The sequence below is a fragment of the Cinclus cinclus genome, chromosome Z (genome assembly GCF_963662255.1).
Source record: "Cinclus cinclus chromosome Z, bCinCin1.1, whole genome shotgun sequence".
Lineage (NCBI taxonomy): Eukaryota > Metazoa > Chordata > Aves > Passeriformes > Cinclidae > Cinclus > Cinclus cinclus.
The window spans coordinates 77,010,405-77,028,901 of record NC_085084.1 but is presented as its reverse complement, the minus strand read 5'-3'; the positions used below and the strand labels follow the sequence as shown (position 1 = coordinate 77,028,901).

The window sequence follows — 18,497 nt, the reverse complement described above, 5'->3', positions numbered from 1 at the left end:
CACCTCCGGGTATCAGTCACCTCTTCCCAGCCAGCCCAAAAGATCCTGAGAGGCCATACATGTCATCAGAGGCATCTTTCTACATGAGTTCAAGCTTCAGGAGGTCTAGTTCTGATTACTGAGTAGTTCTTTCCATTGCAGTGTTCAAAAAGTTATTCAAGCCAGTTTCTGGATGTGTTTGAAGCCCATCACATGGCTGTGGACTCAGTCAGCTGGAATCCCTTCCACTTGAAAGTCTTCATTTCCTGCAGCTCTGACTGGACAGTCAAGATATGGGATCACACCATCAAGTAGGTCCTGCTGGGTCTAGTGTGGTCAAGGAAGTCCAGTTATTGACGTGCCAGTAGCTCAGGTTCACTCTGCTCATACCTTAGTCTCAGTTTCCTTCCCAGATGTTGATAATACTAATTGCATTTTTATTTTTTTTACTCAGATTTGTACTCCCCAGGTATGAGATATAAGATATAGCATTGTCTGCTGCAGGAACTTGCCAAGAAGCATAGCTCAGCACAGGGTCTGACTGCTTTACCTCAGATCTGGCTTCCTTCAGGCAGGACCTACTATGGCAGAGAAATGCTACAGAGAAATGTCAGGGACTGGCTTCTAGCTTCAGGGGCCAGAAACCTCCTAAGAGCCAGAGGAAAAAAAAATTGGGACATTTTAAAATACAGAATGAAGTTCACGGTTAGTGGTTAAGGAATGTCTGGTTTCAATCAGGAAATTGATTTTGTTGTAAATCAGTCAGAGTCATGTATTTCCTGTTGCCAATGCTGCTCTAATATTCAATGTTGTCAGAAGTCCAGAGAAGAGAGATAATTTTTTTCCATATGGTTCTTAATATTAACCAGAGAGACTCCATCTTGCTGTGTATGTTGGGAAGAAGTTTTCAAAATGCTTTCAGAAAGAAATAAATAAACATGCTACCTTTCTTCTCATTGCAGCAGGTGAAATCCTGACCCATTTGTATTTGTGCTCAGCTTTGCTTTGCCTTTGGCTCAGACCCTGACTGTAGTCTGACAGAGAAATACCCCATTTCTCACTTGTGCAACATCCAAGTGTTCATGGCTCAGTTACACTTCCAGACTGGCATGTGTTTACATTAATTCTTCTCTCTGTGACTTTTCTTATAGGACTCCAATGTTTGTTTATGACCTGAGTACTGCTGTAGGGGATGTTGCATGGTCTCCTTACTCCTCCACGGTGTTTGCTGCAGTCACCATTGATGGCCAGGTGAGAGGCTGGGAGCAACACTGCTGATTTGAGCTGAGAGAAAGTCAGAGGAGATTAGGGTGAGCATGGGAATGGGCCAGCCCAATCCTGTCAAACATATAAGAGAGCCACCAGCAAGAACCTACCATGTCCTGTGCTTTTCTGCCTTTGGCGTACACATCCCTGGGCATTAATCTCTCAGTCCTTCTCAAAACAGGTGTTGCAAATGCATACAAGTCCCTCCCTGCTCTCCTGTTACCCTGTTAATGTGAGTGCAGGTACAACTGCTTTCGCATGGTACAACTAAAACACAGAAGTTCCTCGATATTAAATCCCCAGTACATTTCTGGGGATGGGTAGATAATGTTCCAGATCAGAACTCCCCTATACAAGCTGGCATCAGGGTGTTGGTTCCGAATTTTCAAGGTGTAGAGAAACAACAGAATAAAGTTGTTATATACTTACAGTTATATTTAAAAATCAATTATAGTAATATGCCTAGAGTCAGCCAGTAACTGTGTTCCAGTTAAATAAAATCAAAATTTTTCCACAATGTGGGACTGTCTCTGAGGGTAATAATTTGGTAATGAACTCTGAAATCCTAATATTGGCATGATGGCAGTTATACTGTTGCCTCTAGCCATATATTGCAGTAGCTTAGATGGTTAATTTGGGCTTGGCAAGTAGCTGGGACATGTAGCTATCCATCAATACTGGTTGAATACTGTAAGAGCACATTACTGTATTACCATGAGCTTTGTGTTTAGCTGGTATGAACTGGAAAGTCTGTGCAGTTTGTCCAGAATCACTCTAGCAAAAGGATAGCTTTTACATATCCCTATCACTGAATTGATGCCTTGGCTACTTTATTGTAGTTTTACCTTTATGTTATAGCAAGAAAATAATTTCACTGATACAGTGCCTCAGGCTGTGAATTTGTCTCTCCTAAGCAATAGAAGTCTCTTCACTGGGTCACCTGGTCTCCCTGGAAGATGCCACAGAATGCCACAGCCTACAGAATGTCAATGCTATTTTTTCACAGTCACGGCCAGAATTGGGTTCTTCTTTTGTGGATCTGTCTCCAGTCTCCTATACACCAAATGAAGGGCCTGCTTAAAGGCAGTGAGTGCATTCAGTGCATCAGTCACACCCTCTGACTTGTTTTCCACCAGTGACATTGTGTGTGCAGGGGTTCTGCTGGCAGTCACAGCTTTGAATGAGTGCTGGGATGAGCAGGGCAGAGAGCTATGGGTACCCCAGCTGCGTCCTGGTGCCCAACTGTGGGGAAAAGGATGGAGATGTCTGTAGGCAGGGATACATCCTAGGCAGCAGATCCATCCATCCAACAGATGGAGGGCAAACACTCCGTGTACTTGGATTTCCTACTTATGTGGTCAAGTTTTGGCAGTGATGGTTCACCTCTAGAGATGCTTCATCCCACTTGAGTTCTTTCTCAGAGCTTTACCTATTGCAGAGAAACTGCTGTGGTCTTGGCAAAAGTTTGCACTGTGGGGTCTTCCCCTCCCACCCACAGCTTGTCCTAACCATTAGCATTAGCCACAGCATCCATGGACCTGGAGTCTATATGAGGCTGCTGATAAAGCAAAAGCCAGTTTGAGTTGGCAGCACTGCACCTTAAAGTATCTCACTTGGCTATCCTTGGATCTAAATCAGTAGTCCTAAATAGAAGCTAATTTAATAGGGTCTGATTCTGCTTTATGCCTTCTATCCCAAATTCTGAGAAGAGTGGCCATCAACCAGGAGTAGCCCCAAACTGGGCTGGCTAGCAGGACAGGTCCAGGCAAGAGCTGCTTTCCTATTGCAGTAGGCTGGCCAAGTCTGATACTGATAGGAATACTCTGTGTGTTAGCTACTAACCATGCTGGCTGCAGCAGGGTGTGTCTGAGACACTGCATAGTTGCTATTGAACAGAACCTTCTAGATCTGCAGTGGAAGTAGAATAAATAGCTGTTTACAGCCTTTTCTATTGTGGATATATTCTACGTTGTAGCAGAATGCACTTCTTCTGAATAACTCAGCGCCTCACAAAGGGCAGGCTCCATTAATGCTGGGGAAAAGAAAAATCTGCATTAACAGGATGTTCTATGATTCTCCAGAACAGAAAAATACAGGACATTAAGCCAGAAAATAAAGCATTAAAGGCCTCCTGTTTACAAACTGCCTCTATCTTGGCATCTGCACATAATCATGCCTGTAAAATATGAAGGTTGCCTGGAGGTGGTTTTAAAACCAGGCCCTAATTGCACTCTTCAAGGGATACCCAGCATATTCTTTAAAACACTTTTTCTTATTCAAGCTGATGCTATGTGTCCAAAATGTGTATGAGCCCCCTAAGACTGACTTGGAAATTGAGGCATTTTAGAGTATAAAAATCTTTTAATCCTCATGAATCCAGGAGGTAGGGATTTAATAAAAGCTGTAAATATCAGAGTCATTATGATAAAATGTGTTTGTTGGCAGCTGGGCATCTGCTTTGGACAGCACTGCCTCTTCATAAATAACCCAAGTGTGCACATTCCACCAATAGTTTCCACCAATTCCATTCAATAGTAACTGCTGCCATTGCTCTCCATCATGTTCTGGTTAATTTCCTTAGTTTCCTGCTCTGTTTGCTGATCATTTTATTTCAGAAAGATCATAAACAGAGATTCATAAAAGAGAACACCTTGTGTTATAGATGGTAAAAGCCTGACAGGAAGAAAAAGGCTTGCTGGGATGAGAGACTCACTTTGGAAATTAAAAAAAAAAAATGGAGGTGGATTTGAATATCTGTACACTTCCATTTAGGGTACAGGAAACGTGGAGATATTGGTCACCTTATTGTAAAGACAGAGGGCAAAAAAATGGAAGGTATGGAATTCAGTCCTGCAGCATTCAGCAGCATTTGCTTTTGGGAGTTTGCTTTAAGTCCACCTTAAACGTAGAGCATAAAAAAATAGTTGAAACATGTAAAACTAGGAGTCGTACCTGAAATTTCCTCTTGGTCTTCTTTTACTTATTTTCATTGAAGAGGGAAATTATGTTGGCATTTCCTCCACGTGTGTGTGTGAAGAATTCATGCATGAATTGTTACATGCACCTTGTAACAAAGTTGAAGACTCATATCACAAGTGTCCAACCTGGCTGGATCCCAGACTGTGGGTCATAGCTGTTCTAAGCAACGGGTGTGATGGTGTGGTCAAACTGGACTTTTTCAGGCTGGAGAAGGAGCCCAGCAGCCTGCCAGTTCCTTCAAGGAGGTCATTGGGAAGTTCGAGCCAAGATCTTCCCAGTAGAACATGAAGTGATTATGAGATACAACAGCTGAAGTCAGTTGAAATGAAGGGTTTGGGCTAGATATATGAAAAAACTTTAGCTCTGAAGGCAGTCAGATAGTGAAATAGCTTCTCAAAGAGGCTGTGCAGTCTCTGTCCATGGTCTCTCAAGACCAGCTTGGACAGAGCCCTGACCAGCCATGTCTGTCCTCAGAGTTGACCCTTCTTTAAGCAGAAGGTTAGAGACTTTTGTGGGTCTCTTTCAACCTGAATTGCTTTCTGATCTGGTGACCCTGTGAAATGTCCTGTGTGAAAAGGAAGATCCCAGGGGTTTTACCACAGGCTTGTACACAGTACAAGTCCATTTGCTCTCATGTTTTTGTGGGCTGTGTTCTTAATTACTAGTACAGCAAGAGGAAGGTCCTGGTATAACCATCTGTATTAAGTATTGATAGCCTCAAGATAAATACCATCAAAGTGTTTACTCTGCAGAGAAAACTGGTAGGAAATGTGCTCCAGGGCTTTTCCCCATTAATGAAACTGTTGACCTTTCAAGATGTGAAATACTTGAAACAACCCAAACCTTCAGGAAGTTAGTTAATGGTTTGTGCTGCTGCTCAGGAAGCGCGTGTGCTCTTTCCTGCTTATATAAACCTATTTTACAAACAGTTTGTACAACTGTTTTGAATGTGAAGCCTTGAAGACAAACCTTCTGTTGAATCTAACTCACAGGATAACATGCCAAGGGTATTCTGCCAGCTGGTCTTGATGCCCTTCCTTTCTCAGTGAAGAGAGAAGCACTTTCTTAGTGCTGGCACATGTGTGAGTGTACACAGAGCCATTTGCAGAAACTTGCTGCCCATTTAGCATGGACTTGAAGCAATAGCCAAATTCTGTCTTTAAAGCATGAATGATTTTGCAGACAAGAGGCATGTTAAACCTTTCAGGTTTGCAAATATTTCCCTGGGTATTTTTGATTTAGTTCTCTCTTTGTAGGGCATGAATCAGGGGTACCAGCAGGCCTCTCATCTGTTGATGCTTTTGCCCTGAGGTGTCAGGACAGTGAACATGACTACAGATGCCCTTGCTGCATTTGAGTCTTTCCTCCTCAACTTCTGCAGTAGCCCAGGGGGTTTATCCATACCTTATGGGGCCACCGCCAGCTCTGCAGGGCTGGGACAAGGTCTTTCCAGGCTCTCTGCACCATGACTAGGGCAATTGCAGGGGTGTAAAGACACTGAATGAGCATGAGTCTCTTTGCCATCACCCAGAAAGACCTTTGAGTAGGCTGAAGAGGGTAGGAGCTTTCTTAAAGTGGCTTTGAAATTGTATTTGCAGCATAAGTGTCTGCTTCTTGTAAAACTGTTCATTTTCTTCTGCTGCAAAACCTAAAAGGCTCATTCTTAATCCTTGCTGAGTCTTTGAGATTGATGTGGACTGCTGGAGAGTCAGCTTTAGAACAAGGGCTGGTGGCATGTCAGCACTCAATGAGATAGATGGTCAGAGTCCCAAGATTAATGCTGCCTTCACTTTGTGCCAATTAGACTGTTCCCCATTTTCCTCCCTTTGCCACCAGGCTCTTTGTGCATTGGCATTTCTCTACACTAGCAGCTGTTTTTAGGGAATAGAGCTGGCCTGGAGGACCTTGGTTTGCTGTTATGGCTCTGTGCCCTCACTTTTATACTGATGCAGCCCCCATTTCCATCATACCATGCTTCAAGCCTCAAAATGGACATCTCAGGGCACTACTGCTCACTAACATCCATTAGCTACTGATTGCAGGTTAGGTGACTTTATCAGCATGGTAGTTGGTTTCACTACAAAGTCAAATTTCAATCCCTTTTGTCAATGGCTTTACAGGAATTGTGTATTTTTAAAGAGAGGCTCACAGGCCAATTTTTCATTACTAAAGCTATTGCTTTTTCAGACTGTGAAATACAGCATTTTGACAAAACTGATCCGCTGAGGTTAACTAGTTCATTCAGGCACACAGGAACTAAGTTTGCCTTTTTCTGCTTCATGGATGTGTGAATCAAAAAAATGGCTTTGACAGCATCTCAAAAGATTTTGTATGTTGATTAATCTGCTAGACTTTGCATAAAGACCTATGGGGGGTACAGAGTCCATTGGGAGAACCTGCAAGAGTTTATAAAGCTGCCTCTCTCTGCTCTTAATTAATTAATTAATTCACTGCTAGGAATGGCTCTCATGTAGGTTTGAATTTGCAAGTTTGGATTTGTGTTGTTTTGCCCACTGAGAGCCTCCAGCTGTCTGTCAAATCCTTCTATACAGAGATAGCAGCTCCTGAACCTTGATCTTTCTTCCTTGGCATTTTATAATGACCTCCAATCTGTGCAGGTTCATTTTAAATGCCAATCTCCAAACCATGACAGTTCAGTGTCTGCCTTGTGAGCAGCTTTGATGGCCTGCCTTGGGTTGCAGGTAGCAGAGACCAGTGGCTGCCTCTCCCATCAGATGTGGTGCTTCCCTTTCTTGTGCAACTGCCTGCCCTTGCCCTTGCCCCAGCCTGCAGTGCTGACTCTCCCTGGCAGGGCATAGCCAGGACCCTGACAGCATGAGAAGAGATGGAGCTTGGCCATGGTGGGAGAGGACAGTTTCAGCCTGACATCAGGGACTGAATGAACCACTGACTGTGAGTCCCAGCAGAGAGAGCACAGGGGATTTGGCACAACTGGGGTGTGTATTCAGGTAGCTCAGCTTTGGGAGATTTGCCTTGAGGCACTTAAAGGACTGGTTGAAACCATCTCCCTGTTCTTTATCAGGTATTTGTGGTGGATGGCAGAGTAGGGAAGTGTCAGAAAACTGTAAAGAAAGACACTCTGCCCAGTATTTGGTACTGTGACAGTGCAGAAGAGATCAGACATCTTAAAAAAGGTACCCAGAAAGATCCTGCGACAAATCATTGGTTGTTCTATTTGTGAGCACTGGTAGATCAAGGAGCAGGCAATCTAGTAAGGTTTTACTAAGGCTGTATCACATAAAAACAATCTAATGTTGTTCTTAAGAATAACAGGCCTGGTAGATCAGAGGAAGGGGATGTAGCATATGTTTACAGGTTGACTTTGAGTACACTGTTTTATTCTAATCACTGAGGCATTCAGGGGAGAGCCAGGCTGGCAGAACTAGTGACTGACAAGGAATTTAGCTTGGATAAGCTAGTACTTTCTTGTGAAACAATGTCTTTGGGTTTCCAGAAGAGGCCAAATGGTCCTCAGCTTGTCTGAGTGAATAGCAGCTCTTCTACATGCTGAGGCTTTGATTTCTTACTGACTTGTGGGAGCTGAGTCAAATCACCTAAGGCTGATGCTGTTTTCATACCATGTCAAATTGGGAATGACCCAGTTCTTGCTGAATGAGGAAAAGATAAGAGATGCAGTCCTACAGTTAAGTCAGGTGACAGGCATTCTTTTCCCTGCTGTGTCATGTGCCTTGAAGCACTGGGCTAGGATACTGCCGGACAGAGAGATGTTCTTGGCCCTCTCCCATATTTCAGAACATGCAGCTGGCTCCTGGCTGGCTCAGCCCAAGAAGTAGCTTTCACACATGCCTGCTCATCCTCCAAGCAGAAAGCTTCCTCTGTACATACCTGGAGATACATACAGAGCTGAAGCCTATTCTTTTATCAGTAGCATGAAAGCATTGTGAAAGGCTATGAATTTTATGATCAGGACCACTGATGATCAGGATTCCTGTGTTGTCGTTGCAGAAGCAGGGAGGCAATGAATGTTTTCTGAGTCAGCTTTCCTTTACTCCTGCCAGGACTCTGACTGACCTGCATGTCAGAGGGACCAAGAATATCTTGCAGCATTCATTTATAAGTGAAAAATGTCCTGGTAGAGAAAATTAACTGTATTACAACCTGTTCTTGCTACAGTGGCAGTATAGGAATCAAGCAAACTAATGTCTCCAGTGCAGGGCAGGCTGGGCTGCCCTGTCTGTCCAGTGCCTTTGGCATGCTCCAGCAGCTGTCATGGTGCTAGACAGAGTCTGGGGGTGGCCTGCCCACTTGTTAAATGTATTACCTGAGAGTTTGAAACAAATCATCTGTGGAGTTTGCGAATGGATGAGGGATCATGATTCAGTCAAGAAAATGAGGTAAATCGATCAAAAGGACAGTGAAAGCCAAGCACTGAAAGAGATGTCAACTGGTAAAGGGCAGCATGGTATTAAATTATCCCTCACCTTTTGCTCTTACACTGATTTTATTCTTTGTTGCCAAGGTACCAGGCATATCTGCCTTGTTCTTACACATATATATATTTTTCCCCAGTCTTGGTTCTGGATGTCATCAGGTTGTTTTTGAACATGTTAGCATTATCCAGCCCATTGGGGAATGAAGGCCTATAAGACTGGAATAAAAGTACAGGGAAGGCTCCAGCCATGGCAGGTTCAGTAGTGGTTTGAGGACAAAATAAAGGCAGTGTTGGTCAAAGTAGCTTTTCAGTTCCCTTCTTCATGAGCCACAAAAATCAAGTCGTTTGTTCTGCTGCAGAGAGGTTCTGCTGAGGGTTCTGCTTTCCCCCACATCCCTTTACCTTTCCCTCCCTGTTGCCTCAGGGCAGGTAGCTAATGGCTATAAGGACAGAGGGGTCCAAGCCACCCCAGAGGTGCTGAGCAGATGAGAGCCTAAGCTGGCTTTCAAGCTATAAGTGCAGTTGGTTAAGCAGGTGGGAAAAATAAATTCAAAGCTCTGAATGTGGTATGGTGCTGGAGCTGTGATATTAACCTTGAACAAGCACTGTGCCATTCTTACTGAGGAGCTATGTTGAGTTGCAGTGGGGAACAGCTGGATTTTAGGAGGTGGAACGCATTAGCATGATTTATAGACAGAAGAGCTGTTGGTCTGGATAAGACTGAGATGGATTTCTTTTCTGGCTGTTTGGAAGTCAAGCGTCAAAGCAGCTCATTTATGTCAAACATTTTCTGCAACGGTGATACAATAGACTTAGATCTGTTATTGCCTGTACATCAAGCATGAAGAGAAACTCTGTTGTTGCTGTGAAACAGTTTGAAATTGTTCTAATTGGATAAAAAGCATCAGAAACTGCAAAATTCACTTGGTCGCACCTCAGAGAAAAATGGGCATCTACTTAAATTCAGTGCTTGTTTTCAAGCAGAAACTTAGCAGAATTGCTGCCCTTCCATCAAGAAATTTACTTTTAACATCTGCCTGGCTTATCTACTACCAGCTTGCCCATCACTTCAGTACTGTGGGTTTAGGTTTCTTTTGATTGTGGTTGACCAGCTCATAAATCCCCATGTTGCAAGGAACTACTTAACTCAGCAGCTTGGGCTTCATTTGGAAGTGCTGCATCTTCTCCTGGGCTTTCTTGGAACAGGCACAGAGGTTTACAAGGATCATAAATAAAATTGCTGTCAGAGTAATTGGTTATTACCCAGAGTTTTATTCTCCTGTCGCTATGGGTGAAACAGAAGGGAATTCTTGCACTTTCATATTTCAGACATTTTCAGATTTATTTTACATCTCTCATTGTGTCTTTCTCCATGTTTCTTGTTCTTGGAGTCTGATTTGTGTTCCTTAACCAAGTGACCAAATATTGTTCCTAAGTACTCTGTAAAAAAGAACTGACGTGTCCTTACCCATTGTATATTTAGTTAATTAGCAGAAAAATAATAAGGTGTCTGCTGTGGTCTATGAGCAGCAAGGTTCCAGGCCCTTCAGATTCCTCACTTGTTTCTATGGAATCTGCAGAAGGTATCGAAATGAGTTTGTCAGGAGACTTCTGCTTCATTCTCTGCTCATGTTCACCAAAACTGAAAGATTTTTGAGGTCTGAAAACCAGAGGTTTGAAACCTTCACTCTCTGGATTCTAAATTGCTCCTGGATGAGCAAATGTGGTAGCCGCAGGTCTCAGCTCCTGCAGTGAAGGACCAGCCTCAACAGCATAACAAGAGGCCTGCAGAGCTGGCAGAAAAGAGAAAGACTCTCACTGGTTTGTAAACTCTGAAAGGATAATGACACAAGTTAACAGCTATTATAAAAATGCCCTTCTGTACCAGCTACCTGACAGTGTCAGAGTATCAGTTCTTGTGTGGGTGATGCTGGATGGGTGCCTGCCCTGGAACCTGTGCTCCATGAAGGAGGGTTTGGATGTGGTTCTGGTTCTGGTCATCCTGGCTCTCCATGAATTTGATACTCAAGTTACACATGGGGTTGGGTAGCACTTGTGTGGGTCATGGTTGCTCTTCTCTGGTCATATACTCAGAGGGGTCATCTTCCAAGACCTGAGAGGCCATGTCTATGTGCAAGAAGTAAATTTTTGAGCAGGGGCCACCATGGCACTGGGATAGAGAGAAAACTATGTATTGTTGATGAGTCTCACTGATGGGAGATCCAGCCTACACCCCACTCCATAATACTCAATTTCATGAGCCAGCAGAGCTGGGGTCTAAGGACCCTGAGACTAGGGGACTAGGAGTCTCAAGGAGAGCTGCAGGTTTTCAATCACTCATTCTTTGGGCAGAAAGCCCTAGGCAGATCTACAGATGGTGCTGGCTGCATGTAGCTCTGCTGCTTTGCAGCACTATTAACTTGCCTCAAGTGCTGTGGGAAGCCCTGTTCCCCTTTTAGGCAACTCCCAAAGCATCAAGACCAGTGTTGCTCTGACCCCATTTCCCTTTCTCCTAAGAGTAACTGTGAGTATCTAAATCAAGGCCTCTGAAGTCCTTCTCAGTGCCCACCCCTCCATCTGGTGTGTCTAACAGCTGATAGGAGGCTGATGTTTCCAGCTGAAGAACTGAAATAGTTTGTTCTTTTCCACGATTCCCTTGGCAAAGGAAAACAAGCCCATTTGTTTAGAAGCTCATAAAAGAGGAGCTTTATAGTAGGAACATTCATAAACTTGTTTGCTTTTGACCTTCTCCACATTGCTGATGGTTTCAAGTTCTTGTCCCCGGGATTGTGCTTGTCTGGGTTGTTCGTGACATTTTTGAGAAACAGCCTCACCCAGAGTAATTTAAATTGCTCAGCACTCCAGCACTGAGCCTTTGGCCATGCCATCTTTCTCCAATGTAGGGCTGGGCAGGATGTTGGCGGGGGGTACATTGACAGCCATACAGAGAGCAGTGCAGACCTGGCTGCCAAGAAGAAACCTGGACACTGTAACTTTATTTATTTATTTTTTTTTGCTAGATTGAATGGTGCTACTCAATCAGTGAGCATTTCCCAGGCTCTTAGATTACTAAATTAATAAAAATGTATTCTATGAAGGCAGGAAATCAGATCTGTAATGAGTGTAGCTCCTGGGAGACTGGTGTGCTTGAAAGAGTGCTTGTTCCTTTTCTGAGGTAGTAAGTAAGTAAGACAGCAGGTGTAAAGTACAAGCCAGAAGAGCCACCTTGATTTATGTCGAGAGGCAGGAAATTGAAGTTGCTTTTGCTGGGCTTTGAGACCTCAAGTGTCAGGTCAAAATTCACAGTGTAATCCTGGCATCTAGTAATTTAAACAGATAAAAATGCTGCTGTTCTTTCACCTATGCTTCTGCTGACTGGGGAAGGGCTCTCCAAACTTCAGATCCTTGTCTGTGGCTGATGTTTTGTATTCCCTTCTTGAATTGTACTGTCATGGATTTCTTCAAAATACATCTTGATAACCCTGTCTACTTTTCAAGCACTTTTCCATTTTGTTTTACTTCAGTCTGGAGGCAGTGTTCCTTTTCTTGTTTTTTGCATCTGTAAGAACTTTGTTCTCCTGCTTAGACCAAGGACATCACAAATTCCTAGACTTTTAGTCCTATGAAGACACAGCAGTTCATGAGACTGCCTGAGACATGTGCTTGCACATGGCCCAGCTCTATGCTATAAATGGATTCAGATAAAATTCACCGACTCATTGGTGCGTAATGGGAAAGTACATGTAATGATTTGATACCTTCCACACACTTTGGAATAAGCTTTTAAAGAGTAGCATTGTCTGATTTCAGATAATTCCTAGATGCAAATTGTCAGCATGGCATACTATTGAAATTACATGTTTCCTTTGTCTCTCAAGTGCTGGTAAACAAGACACAGCTGGAAGGAGGTTTACAAGTAGTTCAGTTCTAATTTCCTCTCTATTCCCACTGTACTTGTTAGTATAAAGCATTCCCTTCCTAGTTTTTCTGAAGACAGAAAAGGGAAGAGAAACGTAAGGCTGAAAGTCTTCATGGTGGATACCAGGTGGAAATCCGGGATGCTGGAAATGGCTCACCTCAGCCCTGGGGAGGAGAGGCACATCATGTTTTATTAGCTTTCGCAGTCTGTATCAGTAACTGGAGCTAATTCCAATTATTGGGAGATAATGTTAATTAATTCGCTCAAGTAACTGCCACTCTTTCCTCTGCGCAATGAAATGTGCATTATTGTGCAGCTGGGGATGTGGCAGGTCTGTGTCACTGGGCCAGAGGTCTGAAGTCCATGCCAGTGGGCCTCATGCCTGAGAAGGTTCTCAGGCCTTTCTCCCTCCATCCTTACCTTGTCTGTTTGGCTAATCTTTACCTGGCACTTTTCTCACTGATGCTGTGTGAGAAGGACTTGTGTGCAGGTTTAGTGTCTGGGCTGGAGTGAGCTGCCAAGCTGTCCTGTGCTTCTCTGGCATTACCCCAGGGTACACGCTAATCATACTACAGCTGCTCCCATCACTTCCCTATTACTTACTGGTTTGTGTCTTTATTATTATTATTATTAAGCTGAAAATGTTAGAGAGCTCTGTAATAAGCAGTAATCAGAATTTCTGACAGCACTGCCCATTTTGGGCATCAATCTGTGTTAGACTCTCATTTAACACCTGCTTGTCTTGTTACTTGCACTGAGAAGGGAGATTAAGGTCTGTGGGGTTAGCAGTGCTGGCTCTGAGCCTTCTCCAGCCCAGATCAGCTTGGAGCCTTGCCAAGGCTTGCACCAAGCAGTGATGTGGTCCTCTATCTGTGAACCTCTGCAGTCGGGGGACAGTTGCTCACAAGCAGCAGCTGACTTCTGCACGCTGGTTACTTTAAAGAAGACCACAGCCCTGAGCACAGATGGTAATTGTGTGCTGTGCCTGGGACGTTTTTGCAATAGAATCTTTTATTTCTGATTTCTCCAGCCATCATTCTGTCAGAGAGATGTTCTTGCCTAATTAATCCCTTTTGTGTTCTTTGCTTTTTTCCCCCCAGGCCCATGTGTTTGATCTGAACATTAATAAGCTTGAACCTCTCTGCACCCAGCTAGTGGTGACCAGGAAGAAAAACAAAGCAACACACATCCAGTTTAATCCTGTCTACCCTATCATCCTTGTTGGAGATGAGCGAGGCCTCATCACCTGCTTGAAACTCTCTCCCAATCTGCGCAAGAAGCCCAAGGTAAGGAGGAGATGCATTCCCCCAGCCACAGAAGGTGTCTTCAGGCCTTGTCACTGTCCACTCTCCTTCCATGGAATGGTGTTGGCAAAGCTCCTCTCTCCAGCAAGATACTTACAATTACCTCAAGCCTTTTGAGTAGGATGTCTGGGATGTTAAATCCTTGTGTCTGTTCTTGTTTGAGCAAGAGGACTCACTTTGCTCCTGGTAAGGAGGGGGGACTGGTGGGAAGGGGGTTTGCTGTCCCCAGTTGTCACCACAGTCCAGACAAGCTCTGCAGATGTTAATTTGTTTCCCAAAGTTCACATATTTTCCGAGTTTTGGGTTCTATTTGCAAAACTCCTTGAAATTAAGTAAAGGAGAACCCAACTCTTGCCCAAGTCCTCCCACAGAAATCACACTGCTTGTCTTCTTGTGCTCCTGCATCAGAGCCTGTCCCCTGACCACCATGACAACTTTCCTGTAAATGAACAAGCAGTAACTTTAATAGACAAGGAGACTTGGGATCCTTGTCTTTAGTGACATCAAGGAGATACATGTGCCTCTGTAGACTGGTGAAGTTTTTTTTCACCCATCCGTAAGAGCCAATTGTGAAGGATGATAATATCTCTTACATGGATCTATTACTGAATTATCTTTATGGTCTTCATCCAGCTATGAGCTGAATGGCTGTAAATGCAATGTCCTTTTACACCCTTGTAATTCTCATATCCAGTTGTCTTGTGTTAAGTGGAGTCTTTCAGTTTCAGGCTTTTTAGAACCGATCCAAGAGAGCAATTTCTCAAGATGATCATCTTTTATTTATGTACTCCCAAATGTTTTATATACTCTACTAATCTGCTGTATTAGGCAGGGTCTTTGGCCAGGAACTAATCACCCAAGTGTCACTCCAGAGTCCTCAGAATGATTTTTAAAAGGTTCCTTCAGCTGGCTGCCAATGGAAATGAGAATATTCCCTGTGCAGAGAGGGCATAGAAAACAGTAGCATGGCAATTTGTTTGGGGCTGAGTTGAAGCTGTGGAGAAGAATCTCTCCTATGCTTCACACTTTTCTATTTGCAGCAAAACTTCAGCTTAAGTCTGTTGAAGCTCTCTGGGTTGTCATTAGATTGACTCAGGATAAGTTTCCTTGGTGCTTTGTGAGGTCCTTCCTGGGCATGGGTGAGCACAGTGTCTGCTGTGACCCCTGCCTGCACAAGGAATTAAGCAGTTCAAAGAAGTCACACACACATAAATGTGGCTGCTCTCCTCTTCACCCTGGCTGTGGACTGACCAGCATCCAGCAATACTGCACTGTGGTCCGGAAACATAGAATGGGTTGGGTTGGAAGATACCTTCAAGACCATCTAGTTCCAAACCCCTGCCTTGAGCAGGGGACACCTTCCACTAGACCAGGTAGCTCAGAACTCCATCCAGCCTGGCCTTGAATATTTCCAAGTGATATGGCATCAACAACTTCTCTGGGAAACCTGTTCCAGTGCCTCACCACCCTCACAATAGATTATTTTTTCCTAATATCTAATATAAACCTACTCACTATCAGTTTGAAGCCATTCACCCTTACTCTGTCACAACATGTCTTATAAAAAGTCCCTCTTCATCTCTCTTGTAGGCTCCCTTCAGGTACTGGAAAGCCACAATTAGGCCACCCCTTAGGTTTCTCTTTTCTGGGCTGGGAAAAAACCCAACTCTCTCAGCCTTTCCTCATACGAGAGATCCTCCATCCCTTTGATCATCTTTGTGTCTCTCCTTTGGACTGGCTCCAATAGTTCCCTGTCCCTCCTGTGCTGGACCCCAGCTCTGGATGCAGTGCTCCAGGTGGGTCTCAGCAGAGCAGAGCAGAGGGGCAGAATCCCCTCCCTGCCCTGCTGCCCACGGGGCTCTGGATGCAGCCCAGGACACGTTTGGCTCTCTGGGCTGTGAGTGCCATGGCTGAAGCATGTTCAGCCTCTCACCCACAGCATCCCCAAGTCCTTCTGGGCAGGGCTGCTCCATCTGTTCATGCCCAGCCTGTGCTGACACCAGGGTTCACCCTGACCCAAGTGCAGCCCTGCACATGGCCTTGAACTTTATGATGTTCCCAGGGACACAGTCCTCAAGCTTGCCTGGATGGCATCCCATCCTTCAGGTGTAAATTCAAATGTCTACTTCTTCTCCTTGTGGCTAGCAGCAGCCCTCCATGCAGTTATGAATGTTGTCATTTCTCTTTGCTGACCTTCTGTAAAGGCAAATTGCATGTTGTTGACAAAGCAATTTAAACTGTGTGTTTAGGAGTAACTCCAACACTTACTGCTGACCATAAACCAATACATAACTACATCCCACACAACACAAAAATGGGATGGAAATGGAATCTTCTGCTCTGATGTTATTAAGCTATCTGTCTTCTTCTGGCCTGGTTAGGTTTGAAGGAACATTGAACACTGAACTAAAACTTCCCCACACATGTGGAGAAGAAGAAGGGATATTTAGGCATGACTGATTATATGTGCAGGTTCCTTGACTGCAGCCAGCCTGAAAGATGGGAGGATTTAAAACACTTTACATGCACTGTGGTGGCAAAGTGATGGATCTGGCCTAGCCTGCTCAATGCCATTAGTGAGCAAGCGGTGAGGAGATTCAGCTGATGGAAGAGAATGTTTTAGCAGGGGGAGATCAAGCCCTGTCAGAACAGGCTGTGCCATCCAGTGTGTGCTCCTGTCTATCTCCTTCCTTTGCCAGCACCAGCTTTTGTGTCCTTTCAGCATACCTCCAGCAGTGTTTGCAAGAATATCATCTCACGGTAGGAAGTCAGATGTACTTCCAGAGTATTGATCCAGGCTCCTCTAAAGATCAACTCAGTGTGCTCTTTACACCCTTACTCTATGCAATCAGCTTTCCTCTGTAAAGTGACTCAACTTTTCCCTCTTTTCTGGGGTTCCTCAGGCTGGAGTTGACAGTCAGAAAGCTTCAAGAGACTTTTGTAAGTGAAGAAGGTCCAAAACTGTGCAGAGGAGTCCTGACATCCCAGCTGCCTCCTTGCAGATAGAAAAACCTGTCCATGCCTGGCTCAGTACCTGGGTATCCCAGGCTGTTCTCTTTGCCACTTGATGCCCGCAGAGCCCAGTGGGGAAAACTGCCTGACAATCAAGTGGACAAGCCACAGCCAGTGCTTCTGAAGGTTGGGGCCTTAATACTAGTCCCAGCATCTGTGGGCTCAGCTGCCTGGTCTTGCTCTGTCAGCTCCTTTGGAGGTAGAAAGGTGCCTTTCGCTGAGTTCTGGCAGAACCCAGGATGCCAAAAGGACAGGGCAGCCAGAGGCTCATCCAGGTCTCACTACCCCTCTGTTTCACACTGATGCCACAGGGGGTTGCCTTCTCAAACAGCTGACAGGCTTTTGACAGGTAAAACTTGCAGAAAAATCTGCCTGTTTTGGGAGAACTCTTAATAGCCATATCATTTCAAACCCCATGCTTCCCCTCAAAACAGACACAGTGCTGTCTGCTCCATATTCTGCAGATTACTTGGCTATTGCTGGACTTGCAATATAGACCTTACAAAAAATGACTGAATTAATCCTGAGATTTCAGCCATTCTGAGTTTATTGGGTTTTGGCTGTTAGTTAAAGGTGGTGTGGTGGATAAGTGGAAATGGGGATGATAAGGATGCTTTGGTTCTCATCAGACCTTGGTCCCTTCCTCTCTTCATGTTTTTGAGCAAGGAGAGAAGGTTCAAGATCTCTTTAAATAATTCACAGGGTTGGCCTGCAGCTTAATTAATTCAAGTTTGTAAAGCACTTGGGGATCTTTATGAAGTGTTACTTAATACTCTGAGTTTTGCTGTCAGCTGCATTAGCACAGTTTCATTTATGAATACTTGGCAGAACAAATATGCCAAGGGGGGAACTTCTCAAAAACACTTAGGTGGTGTTTTTAGAAGGGACTTTCACCAAGACACACAGTAAAATCTTTGAAAAAGGCCTAAAATTCCTTGTGAGTTCTGGCATCCTAAACTCATAGTGGCTTATAGGAAAGGTGCATTTGTTGTTGAGAGGAAGCTGGAGACGGAGTCTCTGCCACCCATCAGGCACTTGTGTCAAGGGCACACAGAGGGCACAGGGGTCCTGTGTACAAGGGATATGAAGCACAGTGGGTGACCTTGTGTCTGTGCTAGGGGGATTTGAATTCTGGGATCTCTCCCTACCTCTACAGAGTGAAGTCTCTGGGGCAGGACAGAGAGATTCTCTTGTCCCAAGATGTGTTTATTTCCATGAGGTGAAACTAGTTTGGGTCCTTCTGCTCCGAGGTGGGGGGACAAAAATGCCTGCAGTACTTTAAAATGCAGTAGTAGGAACAAGTGACTCTCTGCTGACATCCAAGCCACTTTTAGACTCCAAGCACTCTTTAAATATTTGCAGTGGATGTCAGGCAGGAATTGTTATAACTAATAAAGTATCATTCCTAATTTTGCAACGACCTTGGTGGTTGAGTCACCCAAGGGAAGCATTGCTGTAAGAAGAATCAGTTTGGGGCAGCGCTGTTTAATTAGTGAGCCTTCTGGGTTTCATTCAAGGTTTGGAAGAAATTAAAGCATTTTGTCATCATGGTCAGAAGAATGTAGCTGCTCATAGGCTTTGGTTTCTTTTTAAAAACTGCTAAAGTATCCTGGCTTAACCTCTG

General features: G+C 44.3%; 1 protein-coding gene across 1 annotated transcript in view; it reads left to right on the top strand.

Annotated features, from left to right (window-relative positions):
* The window catches only part of DNAI1 (dynein axonemal intermediate chain 1), a 139,195-nt gene that overhangs the window by 96,924 nt on the left and 23,774 nt on the right, over positions 1–18,497 (top strand). Inside the window, exons 17-19 of the mRNA XM_062513179.1 lie at positions 142–290; positions 1,131–1,230; positions 13,658–13,843. Coding sequence (XP_062369163.1) covers positions 142–290; positions 1,131–1,230; positions 13,658–13,843 — 435 coding nt within the window. The remainder of the gene's footprint in view (positions 1–141; positions 291–1,130; positions 1,231–13,657; positions 13,844–18,497) is intronic.